General features: G+C 45.1%; 1 protein-coding gene and 1 long non-coding RNA gene across 3 annotated transcripts; both read right to left on the reverse strand.

Moving 5' to 3' along the window:
- Positions 1–6,584: 6,584 nt before the first annotated feature.
- LOC136479435 (uncharacterized) lies at positions 6,585–9,555 on the reverse strand. The gene is made up of 5 exons (XM_066477309.1): positions 9,337–9,555; positions 9,153–9,269; positions 8,719–8,967; positions 7,392–7,902; positions 6,585–7,168 (listed from the first exon to the last, which is right to left on the reverse strand). The coding sequence occupies exons 1-5, from the start codon at positions 9,553–9,555 to the stop codon at positions 6,585–6,587; spliced, it is 1,680 nt and encodes a 559-aa protein (XP_066333406.1).
- A 616-nt stretch (positions 9,556–10,171) lies between these two features.
- Positions 10,172–12,322, reverse strand: LOC136481537 (uncharacterized). Of its 2 annotated transcripts, XR_010764750.1 has the most exons (3): positions 11,764–12,322; positions 11,229–11,422; positions 10,172–10,741 (listed from the first exon to the last, which is right to left on the reverse strand). It is a non-coding gene; the product is annotated as an uncharacterized lncRNA (long non-coding RNA). The 2 variants fall into 2 exon arrangements; XR_010764749.1 differs by having other exon boundaries at positions 11,229–12,322.
- Positions 12,323–17,429: the final 5,107 nt, after the last annotated feature.

The following is a 17,429-nucleotide window of genomic DNA, read 5'->3' on the forward strand; positions in this document are numbered from 1 at the left end:
ATATCTTGGTTCCTTGACACCATGGGTGATTTGCATTGGGTAGTATTATGCTAGTTCTCAAGATAAATAACCATGATCTTGTAACTTGACTAATGGTATATGCAATAAACGTTTAAAAGATGCTTTTTAGCAACATGGAATCAAGAGGGCTAGAGCATTGGGTTTTTATGGTGCTCTAGTTTCTCTCCCTATGGACTTATCCGTAAGTGATCATCCGGAACTTACAGTACAACCATGAGGGCTACATGGCTCTGGCTTTAGTCAATTATGAGGACCTTTTCTAGCTTGTTAGAGGTTACCATTATGGCATAAAAGGGGCTTGACGAGACAGGTATAGGACAACCTCTATTCCTATGAGTATAGCCGTGAAGGTATTGTGCCATTCGAAAGGGGGTTCCTACATCTGTTTGCCACCGAATCCTAGCGGCCCTAATTTGTTAGACGAACCTTTCAAAGACTTCATAGTGAACCCTGCCGACCTTCCTTGGAAGTGGGTCAAGATGCTAATCACCTCGGGTGAAAGGGCAAATCATGACTCATGGGTAAAGTTGTACAACCTCTGTAGAGTGTAAAACTGGTATATCAGCCGTGCTCACGGTTACGAGCGGCCTTGGACTCCTTACTGAATAGATGATGAATACTCATGATAAAGATGCCCACTTAAGATTATTGTTTTTGCTATACATTTGTCGGGTATTAATATTTGGGATACCCGGCATAAGGAGTTTAGCAGACATAAAACTCTAACTCGCCTGAACGATTAAAGACGAAAGCTATAGTCTTTCTGACCCCATAGAGGGCTCTCCGTCTCGTCCAATCCCGAGGGTGCAGACTCTGTCTCGCCTAGCCTCGAGGGCGCGGTCTTCGTCTCGCCCGATCCCGAGGGCACAAAGTCCGTCTCCCCCGGCCCCGAGGGCGCGGTCTCCGTCTCGCCCGATCCCGAGGGCGCGGGCTCGCCTTCGGAAGGGAGCATCAGCCCAATATGGGCACGCGCTATCGCCAACCACTACGGATGGGAAGGCTGCTCATGTCTTGATACGACTCATCGCCACGACGGCCACACTAGAAGACACACGCCGCCCATGACCTCAATAGGAGAGCACTGTGCTGCCAACTCCCCACCTGACCTTTGTCCAACGTCAGCCAACTGGTACTGTACCGCCAACTCCCCATATGGCCTCTATCAGGGGATTCGTTGACCACACCATCCGCCCAGATGAGATGGACGACAAGACCGGCGCACGTCGCTCGCACGTGTGCTGCAGCGGCTAATAGGACTCAGGTATGGCGCCATTTTCGCAATGATTTATAGGGTTAGTGGGACCCACGCGAAGAAGAGGACGACACAACCCCGGGAGCCTTTTTTCCCTTTCTTCTTTTTCTCTTTTCTTCTCTCTTTCTCCGGTAACATGCTCTCTCCCCTTGGTCTATAAAAGGGGAGGTAGGACACTGTTCGGGGGAGATCGATCAGTCGAGAGATCGAGCGATAGAGACATCGAGCAATCGAACCTTCGAAGCCTCAACACCCTCACACAGCCAACCAGAGCACTTCAACTCCACTTCATCCGATCCACGCCTCAGAGACTTGGGAGCTTCTCCCTCTCTCGCCAGTTTGTAACCCCCTACTACAAACCAGGTGCTAGTAACACGAGCAGCTCGAAACTGAACGTAAGGACATTCAGCCTGAATTAGTATAATCCTTATGTTCTTTTAGCACACCATCCAGGCCAGACGTGCAATATACAAATTTACTTGTCGACTGTTCGAAACACCGACAACATAAGGCCAGACGCGCAATATACAAATTTACTTGTCGGCTGTTCGAAACACCGACAACATTATTCTTGTTTACATGATTATGTGGTTATTTGGGGGCTATTGCTAAAGTTGTTGCTACTCAGTTACTAAAATTATGACTCACTAAAAGCTAATCGCAGTAAACCGTGTTAGCCTTTTGAGCCTCATAACCCCATGTTATATTGCTGAGTACGACATGTCCTTACGCTTGCTTTATTCTTTTTATTACTTGGATAAAAATCCTGGATGGGTACCTGATTGATAGTCTGGAGGAGTTAGGCTTGTGATCAACCAGTCAGCTGTCCCTGTGGAGTTGGAGCTTTCGCTTGAAGATCGAAATTGTCTTTTCGCTATTTGCTATCTAAGGTTATGTCTTTTGTACTAATACGCTATGTAATAAGCATTGTCTTTTGATATTATCTCTATTTATAGTTATACATGAGATTTGACTTTCTAAACTCACATATAGTGTGTATCTGGTTTTGTCTTTAAAACTAGATGATACACATCGTGTTACCCCTCTCATTTTTGTGGTGGGCGGCTCTAGGCGAGGGCACTACGACGACTAGGCACGATGTGACGGCAGCGTGGCCCGCAGGCCGCCCGCGCAGCCACGATGTGCCTGTTCTTTGTTAGCCCAGCCCACCCGCGAGGAGGTCCCAATAGTGGGCTCCACTAACCGTGTAGTTTCCATCGTGCAAGATGTAGGCCCGTTTGGCCAGGTTTGGATGCTCCAGCTCCGGTATCACTTGGACCGCTGAGCGGGAGCTGTTATGCGCCGGCTGCTCAGATGGAAGAAGTCGCTGATAGTTTTCCGCTGCACGTGGTCGCGTCCGGCCCACCCCATTCGCGGCCCACCCCACGTACTCGTACACGGAAGAGCGCATCACGTAGTAGCTCTCAGCTCGCGCATGTCAGAGCAAGTATATCACGTGAGCGCATAGAAGAAACATTAGAAATAGAAAAAAAAATAATGTGCGGAAGATGTTGAAAACTAGACCAAAAGATTAAGACAACCATTCCTCACTACTACACCATGTAGATGGTTTGTCTTACTTATAAAATACTAGGTAGCGTGCTCGTGCGTTGCTACATGACAACTAAATTTTTGTACTAAAAACACACGGATCACACGATAAGATAACAATATTGTAAGACATTAAACTGACATTTAATCCAAAAATTAAAGTTTATGAAATTAACAGTCACTAAGAGCACGGCACCGCAGGCTCATAAACTCTACTATATAGACCTTTCCGTGATACGGCTAAAATAATGTTTTATATCGGCAAGAAGTCTCCGATATTACAAACTAAATGAAGCAATCAAATATGTCAGACAAACATTGCTCAATCCACATATTTTGAACGACCAATAAAAATGCAAAAAATGACTATTGTATTAAACTAAATTTATGTCCATCATCTATTCAAAGTGCACAAAATGACTATTATATTAAACTAAATTCATGTTGCTACGGGTTTATAAAACATCTCATGACATACAACTACACAAATAAAATATATGTAAAATCTCATGCCATCACAAATAATTAACATTAAAACACATAATTCAAACTAATTTATTTGAAATAAAGAAAACCAGTACGATATTATTGACTTCACCAAGACAGAGGAAAAGTAAGCGACAATTCATTGTTTTTTGTTTGTGAGACTAATATAACGTCGAAGATAATCTCGTACACCTCCAGGTATGTTGGCCTGGTTTTGGTTCCCCGTGTATGTGAGCAGTTGTAGCAAGATGTGCTTCCTCACTTCATATGCATCCTACCAGATTTTTATACACATATAGTTAAAATGTAAGTAGGTGATAAAAAAGGAAATTATGTACAAAGAAGAATACTCACAGTGGAAATGGGTGTTTCTATCCTTTTGCCATTACACCCACACATGGCAAGTAGAACATTATAACCAGATGACTTCCTGAGGAAGCATTAAATTGTTACTATTGTATATATATAGTAAAATATAAAAGGAGGAGGTTCCATTGCAAAAGTAGTTACCACTTTAAAGTCAAATTGGCTAGCATCTGCAACTCTATGGTCAAAGTGGATTAAATCATCTTTCCATCAAGGGCATGATACTTCCATGACTTTACTTAGGACAGTAGAAACCCGTTGAATTATGGTTGTACATTTTCTTAGTGATTGAATCTCGAATTCATCACGTAAAGGATGAGGGTCTAATACGTAGAGAGTTCTGCTAGAAATGTGTATAGTAAAAGGATGATTTATTTTGTTTACCTCCATTAGTAGTGTTTGTCTTGTCACCCAATGCTGCAGGAGAGCCACTATTTTCCATTGAATTAACCACAATGGCATGTAGTGTACCTTTTGGAGTATTTAGTTATCCAGGAGTCATAGGGTAACCATTAGTTAGTTGAAAAGTATGAATATGAAAGATAACATATATATTTTTAAATATTACAAAAAAGTTAAACACAATTTAACCACTGGTCTCATATGAAGCATAACAAGAATCAGCACCCATTAATTTGAAATTTATTTCTTTTTCTTCCAGAATGATTAAGAATTCCTTCTTGTAGGAAAAAATGGTGCAAGATTAGAGCTCCTACATTGATCTGCACCTATGCAGAGCCGTTGGCTGCTACATTGGTGTCTGCAGCTTATCCATAGGAAGTGTCAGCTGCAGCTAACAGATCAGTGCAGACCAGTACATCTATTAATTTGTTGTTTTGTATCTAGAGATGATCGTTTAATCGTTTCAAAGACCAGAGCTGTCATCCCAAGTCCAAACTTCACACTGAGACTACTACTTTCAGTATATTAAAAACAATGGTACAACTCCACATCAGGGGATTAGAAAAAAACATTCTCATAAGATTCATACCCTATATTGTACATCTAAAAGTTAGCACAACAGTCACAGGTGGAACAAGATAGATATGCATATATATATCTGATGTCTTACACCCAAAGTAACTATAGGGAAAGAAAATTGATATGTGGAATATCTGAACAAACCTGGGAAATAGGTAGCTTATACTAACGGCTGCTCACCTCCTGAATTGGCCTATAAAAAAATTGGCATCAATAAGCATATGACTGCATGTGACATTTTTGGTTTAATACAAAGTCTCAAGACAAAGAAAAAATTAAATGGCCACCTGGATGCCCTATTCTCACCTCAGCCCTGGCCTTCTTCCCTAGCATAAACAACAAAACAAGCAATAAAACAGAGTTCAAAAATATTTATCTGACCGAAAATCAAGTTGAGGTAGATGTAGTCATATATATAGATATTAATGATAGAAACAATGAATTCTCTTGGTTTGTATTCTTTTGAACATTGTAGATGGAGGACAGACTGCTTAGACGAAAAAAGTACTCATCAGTGCTGCTGCATATCTAGGCAAGTGAACAAATTGGTGCTGACGCAATACACTCAGGCAACAATGGTGCAGAGTCCTCAGGTACTAAACGACCACCATCAAAGGAGCAGAGCGTATATACTGAAATTGATTATTTTGTTATGATTATGAGTCAGAACTTTGGAGAACTTTCTTCAGCTATAAAAAAAGCTTGCTTAACAACCTGATCTTCCTGTTTGAAGGGGTAATCATAGCTGCCTATCTGGAACACATGAAGTTTTCAGAGTTTGACTCCTGCTAGATTTGAAATGTATCCTAAGTGTTGCTGGAGGAAACATTTTGGTGACCAGGTTAGGAGCACAAGCAACACACCTCAGTGGACTTGGCGTTGAGAAGATCCTCGTTGTAGGTGGCTTGTTGGGTGGATGCTGTGGCCTTGGGCCCTGGGGCAGCCTTCTAGGTCGGGGAGGGCGCCAAAGAGGAGGTCGGGGGAGGCGCTGTGGGCCGGAAGAGGAGAAGGCAGCGGCAACGGAGTCGCCGGAGGTTGTGCCCTGGGCGCTGGTGTTGAGGATGCGCCCAAGGTCGTGGCGGGCGGCCTTCTGGGTCGGGGAGGGTGCCGGAGAGGAGGCCGGGTGAGCATCGCGGGAGGAGATGTCGACAGAGGGGATGGCTTGGTTGTGTTCGCAGCGTCGACGTTTGCCATAGCCCCTGCGGCAGCGGTTCGGCAATCGAGGGCGAGGGCAGTTGTGGCGCGTCGGGGTCTCCGGCGGCTACCAACTTGACAAGGTGCCAGTGCAGGCGTGGAGTGGTCTCCGGTGTAGGGCAGGGAGGGAGAGGAGAGGAGGCGTGGGCGAGCACGGTGATGGAGCGGTGGCGCGAGGGCAAGGAGAGAGAGAGAGGAGGCATTGGCGTGCGCGAGCGTGAAGATGGGGATGGGGTGGGTGGGGGCGTTGATTGCGGCATTTTAGCGACTTGCACGCGGACGGGAGGCGGGTATCGCAGGGGAGGCAGAGCGAAGACGACCCCAAAAAAAGTCGCACGAAAAAATAGTCTTACTTTTGTTCTTTTTAGTTGTAGGAGATTTACACTATTATAAACCGTATCAGACTATCTAAATTAAGAAAAAAGTATCCACCCTCACAGGGATACTGTTACGTTGCTTTGTTAGTTTTTTTCTCGAACTACTCAGGAGAGCTATGTGTCATTTCATTAAGATAGAAAAGAAAGTACATAGAGAGGGTGAGAGCCCCAAGACTATGTACCAAACACATCCCAACACTCACAAAACACTACACACCCAAAACAAGGAAAGACCTGACCAGAGTGCACCAAGCCTAAGATGGTGCTACAAGCGACCTAGCAAGCAGCTCTTTGAGCTTAGAAGCTCCAGCCAAGCACCACAGGGTGCTTTCATTTGTTATGGCCTGCAGGAGCACCTAGGAGTTAGGGAGAACACCTTCAAACACGCAAGAATTTCTATGTTTCCAAATCTCCCAAGCCACCAAAATGATGAGCGAATTTAAACCCTTTCGCCACTGATTTGGAGCAGCTCTAATGACTTTGCCCCACCAAGCTGAGAAGCTAGAGGAGTTTACCGGCACATCAACTACCAGATTGAGATGTGAGAAGACCAAAGCCCAAATTTGTCTGCTAAAAACACAAGATAACAGCAGGTGGGGGGCTGTTTCCTGCGCTTGGTCACAGAACAGACATGCCGGGGGGTGCTGCAGGCCCCTCCTGGCCAGCCGGTCAGCAGTCCATAACCGCTGTTTAATAGCCAGCCAAACAAAGAACTTGCAGCGTAAGGGAGCCCAACTTTTCCAGATTCTTTTCCATGGGATAAACTTTATTGAGCCAATGAAAAGGGCTTCATATGTAGACTTGCTGGTGTAGATTCCAGATTGGGTCAGCTTCCAGAGGTGTTGATCCGGGGTATCCTGATTTCGATGGACACCATCTAACTGATCCCAAAGTAACAGGTACTCCATCAGGACCTCCACTGAGAGGCCTCCTCTAATATCTGAAACCCAGCGCCTGTGCCTGTGCCACTGTTCTAGATTTGACAACTTTCTTAGGAATAGTCTGAAACAGATTAGGAGCAATTTCAGCCATAATTTTTCCATCCAACCATCTGTCTTTCCAGAATAGGATTGTTTCCCCATTTCCAACAACCGAGACCACTACCATGTTAAATAAGGCTTGAGCCTTTTGGGGTACCTGGATATGAAGACCAGCCTAAGGACAAGAATGATCTGTTTTTTTAGCCCAAAGCCATCTAATCTGCAATGCCCAACCAAAGGACTCAATGTTGTGTATGCCCAAACCTCCATATTCCAAAGGGCGTTGTACCTTTTCCCATGAGACCAGGCAATTTCCAGCATTTGCCTGTTGCTGTCCTTTCCAAAGGAAACCCCACCGTTTTTTGTCAATAGCTTTGATAACCCATTTGGGCAGGTCAATAGCCAAAAGATGATGTATCACACAAGCCGTGAGAACCACCCTAGTCATAATCAGGCGGCCTGCTCTATTCATCAGGGAGGCTTTCCAGCTTGGGAGGTAACCAGCAACCTTGTCAATCAGAGGCAGGAGTACTTCCTTGGAAGGTTTTCTGATTGTAAGTGGTAAGCCCAAATAAGTGCACGGAAACTCCTTTGTGGAGCATGTCAGGTGCTCCAAAATTTGCTGTACCTCTTCCTGTGAGCACTGAATTGGGAAAGCTGAACTCGTGGAGAAGTTTGTATGGAGTCCAGAGGCCTGACCAAAAATATCCAAAATATGTTTCATTGTTCTGAGATCATCCACACATGGTCGAAGGAAGATAACATCATCATCTGCATAGAAAGAGGCCCTATGAATGGTCTGTTGAACCGCGAGGGGTTGCAGAAGGTGGTGTCTAGTGTCATATTTTATCAAGGAATTGAGAACATCCATTACCAAGATGAATAGCATGGGTGAGAGAGGATCACCCTGCCTAAGACCACGATGGTGGGAAAAACCAGACCCCTGCTCACCATTAACCAATACATGAGTAGACGAAGTAGACAGCACCAAGCATATAAGGTTACACCACCGCTGTCCAAAGCCCAGATGGCGAAGAACCTCCAACAGAAAAGGCCAAGAGACAGAGTCAAAGGCTTTTGAGATATCCAACTTTAGGAGAACATGCGCTTCTTTTTTCCCATGCAAAGCCTTGATCATCTGTTGTACAAAAAGAAAGTTATCATGTATGTTCCTTCCTCTAATGAAAGCGCTCTGATTGGGAGGGACCAGGCTTGGCAAGAGAGGAACCAGTCTGTTGGCCATGATTTTTGTCACCAGCTTGGCAAAACTATGAATTAAACTTATGGGCCTGAAATCCTTGACCGAGTTGGCATCTTGCTGTTTTGGTAAAAGGGAGATGAAAGCTGTGTTGAGCAGCTTGAAATGAGCCACATGACCTCGATGTATAGCCGATAAAGCCGACATGATGTCGTCTTTGATAATACCCCAGCAAGATTTATAAAATCTGCCTGTGTATCCATCGGGTCCTGGGGCTTTGTCCAATGGCATCTCCTTTATTGTAGCCCATACTTCTTCCTCTGTGAAAGGGCTCTCCAACGAAGAGAGATCATGCTGCTGAATCCCAATTTCTGCAAAGTCAATGGTATATTCCCTCTCCTCAGCCGTGCCCAACAAATTCTCATAAAACCGCAGGACTGCTTCCTGTTTATCTTCTTGGTCGACTACTGTTTGATCACCCACTTGCAACTTTGCAATGAAGTTTTTCTTCTTCTTGTAACGGGCTTGCTGGTGGAAAAAGGACGTGTTAGCATCACCTTCCTTCAAGTACAGAACTCTAGAACGGAGGCGAGCAATAGTACGTTCAAGAGAAGCCAATCACAAACAGTGAAGCTTAAGTTTCTTCCTCAGCCATTCCTCACTTGGAGAAAGATCCCTGGAATCCCTAGCAATCTCAAGATGACGCAGAATTTCCTTGAATGTCCCTAGCTGAAGCTTGACATTACCAATTTTCCGTTGGCCCCATTTCTGAAGGTCCCGGCTAAGTCTCTGAAGTTTGAGGAAGAGCCGTTCAACTGCACAGGATGAAGATACTGGAGCATTCCAATTCTGTTGAACTGCTTCTGTAAAATCGGACATTTTAGTCCAAAAACTCTCAAAATGGAATCTGCGTTTGCCTCTTGTACTAACCTTCAAACCCAGAACCAGTGGGCAATAATCAGACACAACTGAGGCGCTGCTCTGCAGGACAGCATCAGGGAAGATATCCTCCCAATTAACACAGCAGAAAGCTCTATCAAGCCTCACGAGGGTGGGAGAAGATCTTTCATTAGACCATATGTATTTCCTTCCTAACATAGGAATTTCTTTAGCCTCAACATCATCTAGGAAGCACCTGAACCGACCCATCATTGCTCGATCCAAATTGGTATTGTTTTTATCAGAAGCTTGGTATATTAAGTTGAAGTCCCCCGCTATCAGCCATGGGCCAGAACATAAAGCTCGCACATCACGAAGCTCTTGCAAGAGTGCTATCTTATCAACATCATCTTGAGGACCATAGACTCCTGTAAACCACCAATTGCGACCTTCTTGTTCCTCAAATTGAACTGAGATAGAATAATTATCCACTCTGGAAGCTAGGATCTGACAGATATTGCTTTTCCAGGCAATCAAGATCCCTCCCCTTGTACCATCAGCTGGCAGTTCCACATACTTGTCATAAGTAGTGCCAAAAACTGAGAGGAAAATTCTCTGATTCATAATAGCAATTTTGGTTTCTTGAAGACAGACCACAGGAGCATTTGAGGAACGTATTACATCACTTACAGCATTACACCGGCTTTTTTTTATTAAGGCCTAGTCATCATGAGTGCCGACGTCCTCACCTCCTACGCATTGACATCTTCCTCAAACAAGTCGTCGTCAATAGGGATGGCAGTGAGGCAGTTTTTGGTCATCAATAGTGGAACAACATTTTCTATTTTTACACACTTCTATTATTTACTAGGTTAATGCACGTGCATTGCAACGGGAAAAAAATTATAACCATTAGAATTGAAGTTTGACATATGTTGTACCATTACAAAAAAACGATGTTAAGAGTGTGGTTCATAATGACAAGATCTATATGACCTATATAGATTGTACACATTAAAAGTCATTAATGGTTAATTCTCTACTCTGACATCAAGCCACATCATCGAAATTTCTTTTGTCTGGCCGTCCACTAATCATACATGGTACATCATCTCCTCACCTCCTTGACAGATTAAGGTCCTTCGCATCCGTGCTTTTGCTTCTTTGTTTGCCAACCAATGCTGCTTAGGTTGTATTCCTATGATATAGCATATCCATCCATTCTTGCTTTTACAGCCACTCTTTGGTAAGTCAGCCATGAGGTGCATATATGCAGATATCAGCATAGCACATATCTGAGAGAAAGCAATACAGAAATATATCTACAGGGATTGATAGTACAGGGTGCTCACTTTAGCTAGCATGTAAGATAAATAAGCCATTAGCATCATAATGGAAACTTTATAGTACCAAACACCAAACTGCAAAAGGAGGGTGTCTCATCTTGGCTTAACACCTGCAAGATGCAAACAAAGTCTGTCACTCAGAATATTATCCCAAGTGTTGAAATTACATACAGTGGGAAATAAAGAAATCCAGTGTAAGAAAAATATAAGTAGTATGTGCATGTAAGCTGCAAGATTCCAATGTAAGAAATGGAATTCTCAGAGGCAGGGATTGAACTGCTAAACTAAACAGACTTTAATCAAAAAGGTTAACCAAATTTGCTATCATTAAATGGTCAGTATTACGTTGAATTGAGGAAGTTTAACTTACAAATTATCACAAAGTAAGCATCAGTATGCAAATTTCAACGGAAAAAAAAAGCTTTCCATGGAAACAGCCAACATGTTAAGTAATACATACAATCCATGTGACACGGCTCTTCATTTTTTGAAGTCTTTGCATATACAAGATACAAGAAAATGAAGATGGAAGTAATTTCGTACAGAAACATCTTCTAATCAATGCATTTGAATGTGAACACTGAAGTACGAACACACCTTTTTTCAGCAGGGAAGTGCAGCCTTTTTTTTGACCGAAGCTAGTTGCTGCCTTAGGTTGCCCAATTTTTGTCATCACCTCCATAACCATCGTACACTTGATCTTATGGCCCATGTGTGCTCTATTATGTCACTCAGATGGTAAAGGTCCCAAGTGGCCAGTCCAAGCTACAGTAGGTTCCTCCAGTTCATTCCTGGAAAGCTCAGTCAGTTGTGGAGTCCAGTTCAAATAAGAAAAGGACAATGACAGTAGATCAAAATAGCCTATCCCGAGAGTAAAGTGGCATATCTTGAGGTCTTTGACTGCATTTCTCAGTCTGTTTGATATGCAGAATGGCTAATATTTCTTATATGTCATATATGGAGAAAGATTTAGTTGCACAGTCACAATGCAGCTTGACCGGAAATAGATTATAAGAAGTAAATAAAATATCTCATTTATCCTTTTCATTTACCTCGTGTATGAAGGCATGCTAGATCAATATGAAGAGGACCCGTCTGGTAAAATAGAAATAGATGCACATGAAATCCTCACCAGTGACGCATTTCGTCAAACACCTCATGGTCTACCGTCCACGAGCACACGACTCCACCAGGCACAGAGGGACAAAGGGGCATCCCCACGAACGGCTTGCCCGCTGTTTAGTGCCTGCGGCCGGGCTCGGCTGCCAGCTGCCGGCTGCGCGCTGCGGCTTGCAACGCGGTGACGCCTCCCCGGTGCCCGCCTGCCCGCCGGACGACCAGAGCTCGGATGCGGGATCTGGTCTGTGCGATCAACGCCTGCGCCGCTGCCCTGCTCGGCGGCCTCCGCAGACAGGGAAGAGAGGGAGGCGAGGGCGGTTGCCAGGTGGCGCAGCGACGCGGGGCAGGGGGCGCTCGGCCGAGACGGGGAGGGGAGGTGGCCGGGCGGCATGGCGTCCAGGTGGTGCGGCGGCGTCATGACCAAGCACGAGACGAGGTGGGCGGCAACGGATGCGGATGGGGATTGGGGAGGGCGAGGCGGGCGACGTGCTCCTGGGCGCCTGGCCCACATGTCGGCGCAAATAGGAGTTACGGAGGTGTGATGGCGCTGCGGCTTCACCACAACCGGGCAGACCCTCTCCGTATTTTTTATTGTAGAGACAGAGATAAACCATTTAACAAGCACAATCAATAACTCAGTCATATATGTACAAATAAATCTGAAATTTTTACCACAGCACATGAATCACATGAGTAGCACACCATAAAATTTTCATAACATATGGAGCACAGAAACTACAGATATGAATTTAACCATAGAAAACCCTAAATAGCATAAATATAATTCTACAGAGAAAACTTTGTACTAACACATGCCACATTATACTTCTACTGCATAGATCTACTAAGAAAGATTTCAAAACATTTTTATTTTCTATTTTATGATTTTTCTATGAATTACTATGCATTTTAGAAGTTTCAGCCGATTCCTTGCACAAAGAAAAAGATTAAACCAACAAGGAAAAAAACTTTGCACCGGGATCTCTGGACTTTTCACAAACAACCTGCAGTTCTAAGCACTGTTTCATACTATTCACTTGAGTCACGATCTTTGCAACTGGAGCCCTGGAAAAGCTTCTGATTCAATTTTCTCCTTCTCTTCTTCTTCCCACGGAGAGAGAGCAGGGACGACGGATGGGGTCGGCCAAATCTCAGCGCGGTGGTGCTCGATAGCGGCTGCGTGCGCGATGGCGAAGGTGAGGGCGTGTCTGGCATGGCCGAGGAAGGCCAGAGAGGGCTCCCTACGGCTCCTCCGCATGGCGGCCATGCAGCAGAGCGCAAAGCTGCGCAAGGAGCAGCAAACTCGGCGGCGGACCTGGCGATTCAAGCTCAGGATTCTAGGGTTTGAGTAAGCAGGGAAGGGATGGCATCAAGGAGGTTTGGTGGTGCGCTTGGCAGACAAGGATATGGGCTGAGGTGCTACAGTGGCGGTGGAGTTTGCGGCGGTAGGGCTTGGCCCGGCTTGGCGGACGCGGCTGAGCACAGCAGCGAGCCGAGGGCGAGCGCTAGGAGAGCAAGGGAGGTGAGGGGAAGTGAGCGCGAGTGAGGAGGGAGCGGCTGCCACCGCATCGATGCAAGGGGGAGGTAGGAGCGCGTGGAAAGGAGGTGGGGCGCTCAGCTCGCGCATGGCTGCCACGGAGACATTCCCTAGACACCTGGTGGGCGCGAGGCTGATTGACTTCGGGTCCGTTTTTCAACATATTCCCAGCAGATTCGGATCCTAGTGCTTAAACCAGCTTTGTTGATCTCTGGTTGCTCTACAAACTTGATTAAGGGCGCCTGGCTATTAGAGTCTTCTATTAGCAGCTAATTAGGCTCTAAAGTGGCAGTGGCAGCGTGTTGATAGCGATTAAGGAAACGTCAACTTGATGATCAAAATGATGTCCAACTGAGCCCAAACTTTCATTCTTGGATCAAATATTGGTGCTTGACAAAAATACGGGAACGTGCTATGCCAACTGTCATTGCCGGCTAAACAGCCCAGACTTAGAATTATTTTGGAGAGGGAAAACAGCAGCAGATTAGAACTTGGGACCTCTGTTTGATAAGGTTAGATGTGGAATTAGACCTTGGTCAAGAAACAAAGTTTGCAGCTGACAAACTAAACCACAACTTTCCTAAAGGGTCAAACACCAAAGTAAATACAAAATGTGCAGTTCTACTTTGGTCAGAACAGCATCATGAAAAAGGTGCTAACTATCAGTCCAACCTTTAGAAGCATTTTTAGGCTAGTTCATCAATATGAACCCTACCACATTTTTTATCCTAAATTGTCCTTGGTTTATTTAGGTGATTAAACAACACTCGGTTATATTATCAAACATCGCCAAGAGGGTTGCATAGCAAACAAAATATCACATGAACAAACAAATGCATCCACTCAATATTATGCTCATGCTTATGTGATGCATCTGAAAGAGACATGATTAACACTACGCAAGCACTGTTTGAAAAGAATTACATCAAGCACAAGAGTTTGTATTTGTCTTTCAAAAAGTTTAAGCTGGGGCTCATTTTTGGGGAAAAGGCTTCAACACTTTCGTCACCACATGTAAAGAGGTTGAACTAAAGCTCATGACCATCACTTGACATAACTTGTTTCAGTCCATACCCACTGCTTAACTTGTGACTAACACCTAGAGTGTTACAGCCCCCCCCCCTAATAGAATCTCGTCCCGAGATTCGAAGCGAAAGGCTTTCAAGGGAAGAGAAGCATGTCATCCACTTTCAACTGTTGTGATAATACAAGGCTACTTAACCCCTGAGCACAAGAGAGGCTATTAGGGAAGGACAGCTCTCTGATCTTCGATGTCGTTTTATAGTTAGCTCTTGTCTGGAGAATTTCCTTCATCGACTCCCATGAAACAATGGATGGAATTAAGAGTGGTACAAACATTACTACCTGGTTTGTAGATTCTTTGCTGAACATTGTTCTGTAAGACACAACCTTCATAGCTACCAAAGAGTCATTACCAAGCTGGAGATTAGCTGTCCCACTATGGTAACTAATCAGTTGTCTCTCAACACTAAAAGCTCCAAGGCTTCAACTTTTGCAGCAAGCGATCTCAAAGGACACATCCGTATGCAAGTAGTCACCATCAAAGTCCTTTGTCTAACACCTCTTGTAGTCTGCTGATGCTTATGTCCATTACCAGCTCCTCAACGGTTATCCTCTTTGCAACTTCCGAAGGAAGTCCTACTACATCTGATCTAATATATGGTTCTCCTGATAGGATATGGAGAGATAACAGATGAAAAGCTCACGATGAGATAACACATTGATGTAGTTCCATAATAGATCATGATTACAAACCTCGATACTAGCATGTGCCGAGCAACTCAACCTTGTGTGCGCGCCCACAGGAGGCTCTCAGTTTCGTCGTGGCACCGTCAGTCATTAATCAAGACACCATTAGTGAGCATACAACCAACGAGAAATCACATGTGAAGCTGATTGGGTCGTGTATGGACAAGCATTATGTGAAGGAGGGGTAGCAAACAAAGATGGCCATAAGGTTCGGAGTCAACAAGGAGGTGATCCAAAGATAAAGACAGCACAAGAAAAACATAGATTAACTACCGAAGACAACCGAGCATGAGACTTTTGCCTTAGTTCCACACACACCTTGCGTCCACCAAGGAGATTTCCAGATCGACGATCAACATGAGATTGGGACTGGTGGGGCAGCAACATGAGGTCAAGGCCGATAAGCATTCATAGATTTGGTCGATAAAGCAACGGCAAGATTCATACGCATAAGTACAAAGGAAATGCACAAAGGAATGGCATGGATGACATGATGCAAACATAGGGGTTGCTCACAAACATAGCATCCATCTACAGCAACACAACCACACCTAAACATGCAAAACATGGCGGCAAGGTGTTGTTATCTTTTATTTTTTTACTGAGTAGGTGTATATCTCTTCTCCGGTAGAGAAGACAAGTTTTAACTTACATCTAGCAAACTAGTTTCAGGCATGTGCAGCATAACAACATGGTTACACAGCACACGACAACACAAGCAAACCATAGGAATCTAGTAACATCGGTAGCAAGCCAGAAAATTGAAGAACTGCACTCAAACAGAAAATTGAAGAACTGCACTCAAACAATTAAACCGTTTTTAACTCAATATTCATCAAATTGTTAGCTTCCTTCTGTAGACTCCATTGGCAATAAAATTCCCAAATTTTAGTGTTCACAGTGTCAACAAACTTTTTCACCTGACCTATGTAGGCCGGTGTTAGCCTCGATGTCTGGTACATCCATTCTAACATTTCCATGCCAGCGAACCTTGCACACACAGCGAACAAGACATAAGTATAGCAGTATTACAAATAAATTGTAGCAAATAAAGAACTAGATCTGTTTTCTCTCTCCTCAATGAAGAACGAGTTCTAGATCTAGATCTAGATCACCCAAATCTTGAAAAAAGAGAGCAGAATATGGATGTGGGAGCGTGTAGCAACCTCCTGCGGTGTCCTCCTTCAAGGAATCCAAGAGCAAAACTTCTCCTCTTAAAAATGGTGAATTTTCGAAGTTTTAAGAGCTCAAACTTGTCAAATAGAGAGGTTGAGCTCGTGGAGGAAGAAGGTGGGGGTGGTTAGGGGATGCATTTATAGCCATCCATTAACGGAGGCGGGCATTATAAGGGCAGCTGCCAACGTTAATTGCCCATTAACGGAGACGGTCAACTTACCTCAACCGCCTTCGTTAATGGGTTAATCGAGGCGGATGATGTTAATAGTCCATTAACGAAGGCGGTCGTCTTAAGTTGCCCACCTCAAGTAATTGATTAACGGAGGCGGTGGCCTTAAGGTGCCCGCCTCCATTAATTATTAACACAGGCGGGCGCTCGCCCGTGAGCCCTACCACCAATTAACGAAGGCGGCCGCCCAGTGTGCCCTCATGCATTAATAAATGGGCAGTGTCTTGCAAAATCATTTGTGTAGAAGTAACGGATGGTGTGGATTCTCGACGACGGGGACGCTCGTGGCGGTGGCGGCGGCGACGGCTCGCCGGGGTGAACGCGGTGGCATAGTAAAAGTGTTAGGTCTCACAAGTGGACCTATTTATAGGCTGGCCATGTTAGTGGCTCGGCAGCGAGATCTGTTCACTACACCGGATATTTTCGGCCATGTGTCCTCGTGCTTGAGGTGTGGGGCGATGTGTTGGACACTACTGTGGCGCACATGCGCGATTAGGCGAGAGCAGGAGCAAGCGGAGCGTGCAGAGCTCAATGATGGCGCCAGTGAGATCTCAGGCGGAGCCGGACACCACCGGCTGCACTGTGTGGTAGGAGGAAGAAGGAGCGGAGCAGCGAGATGATGCGACGCATCGTCAGGGATAGCTAGCACGCGCTCATGCTCTCCCTTCTTCATTGTTGAACCTGGGCGGCGTGTCCCGACGAGTAGACAACGATGCGAGGAAGAAGATAGATGAGGGGAAGAGACTAGCGGCTGAGGTCTTTTCGTTAGTGAGAGGGAGGCAGCTGATGGCTGGAGCCGCTGCGTCAGAGAGAGAAGGGGAGAGAGAGGCGCGGCTGCTGCTCCAACTCACACGGCCGGTGCCAGCCCATGCAGGAGAAAGGGAGTGGGCTGCACCCATGGGCTGAGAGATTAGGCACCTCCGTGGTCCGTGGTCTCCTCTAGCATAGCAAGTGTCGTCTTTGTGGC

Source organism: Miscanthus floridulus, chromosome 9 (assembly GCF_019320115.1).
Source record: "Miscanthus floridulus cultivar M001 chromosome 9, ASM1932011v1, whole genome shotgun sequence".
Lineage (NCBI taxonomy): Eukaryota > Viridiplantae > Streptophyta > Magnoliopsida > Poales > Poaceae > Miscanthus > Miscanthus floridulus.

Coding starts and splice junctions, on each gene's coding strand:
- LOC136479435 (XM_066477309.1), bottom strand. CDS start 9,555: ATGGGTCGGTTCAGGTGCTTCCTAGATGATGTTGAGGCTAAAGAAATT. Junction 9,270..9,336: donor CACTGGTTCTGGGTTTGAAG/GTTAGTACAAGA, acceptor CCGATTTTACAG/AAGCAGTTCAACAGAATTGG. Junction 8,968..9,152: donor ATGGGGCCAACGGAAAATTG/GTAATGTCAAGC, acceptor CTGTACTTGAAG/GAAGGTGATGCTAACACGTC.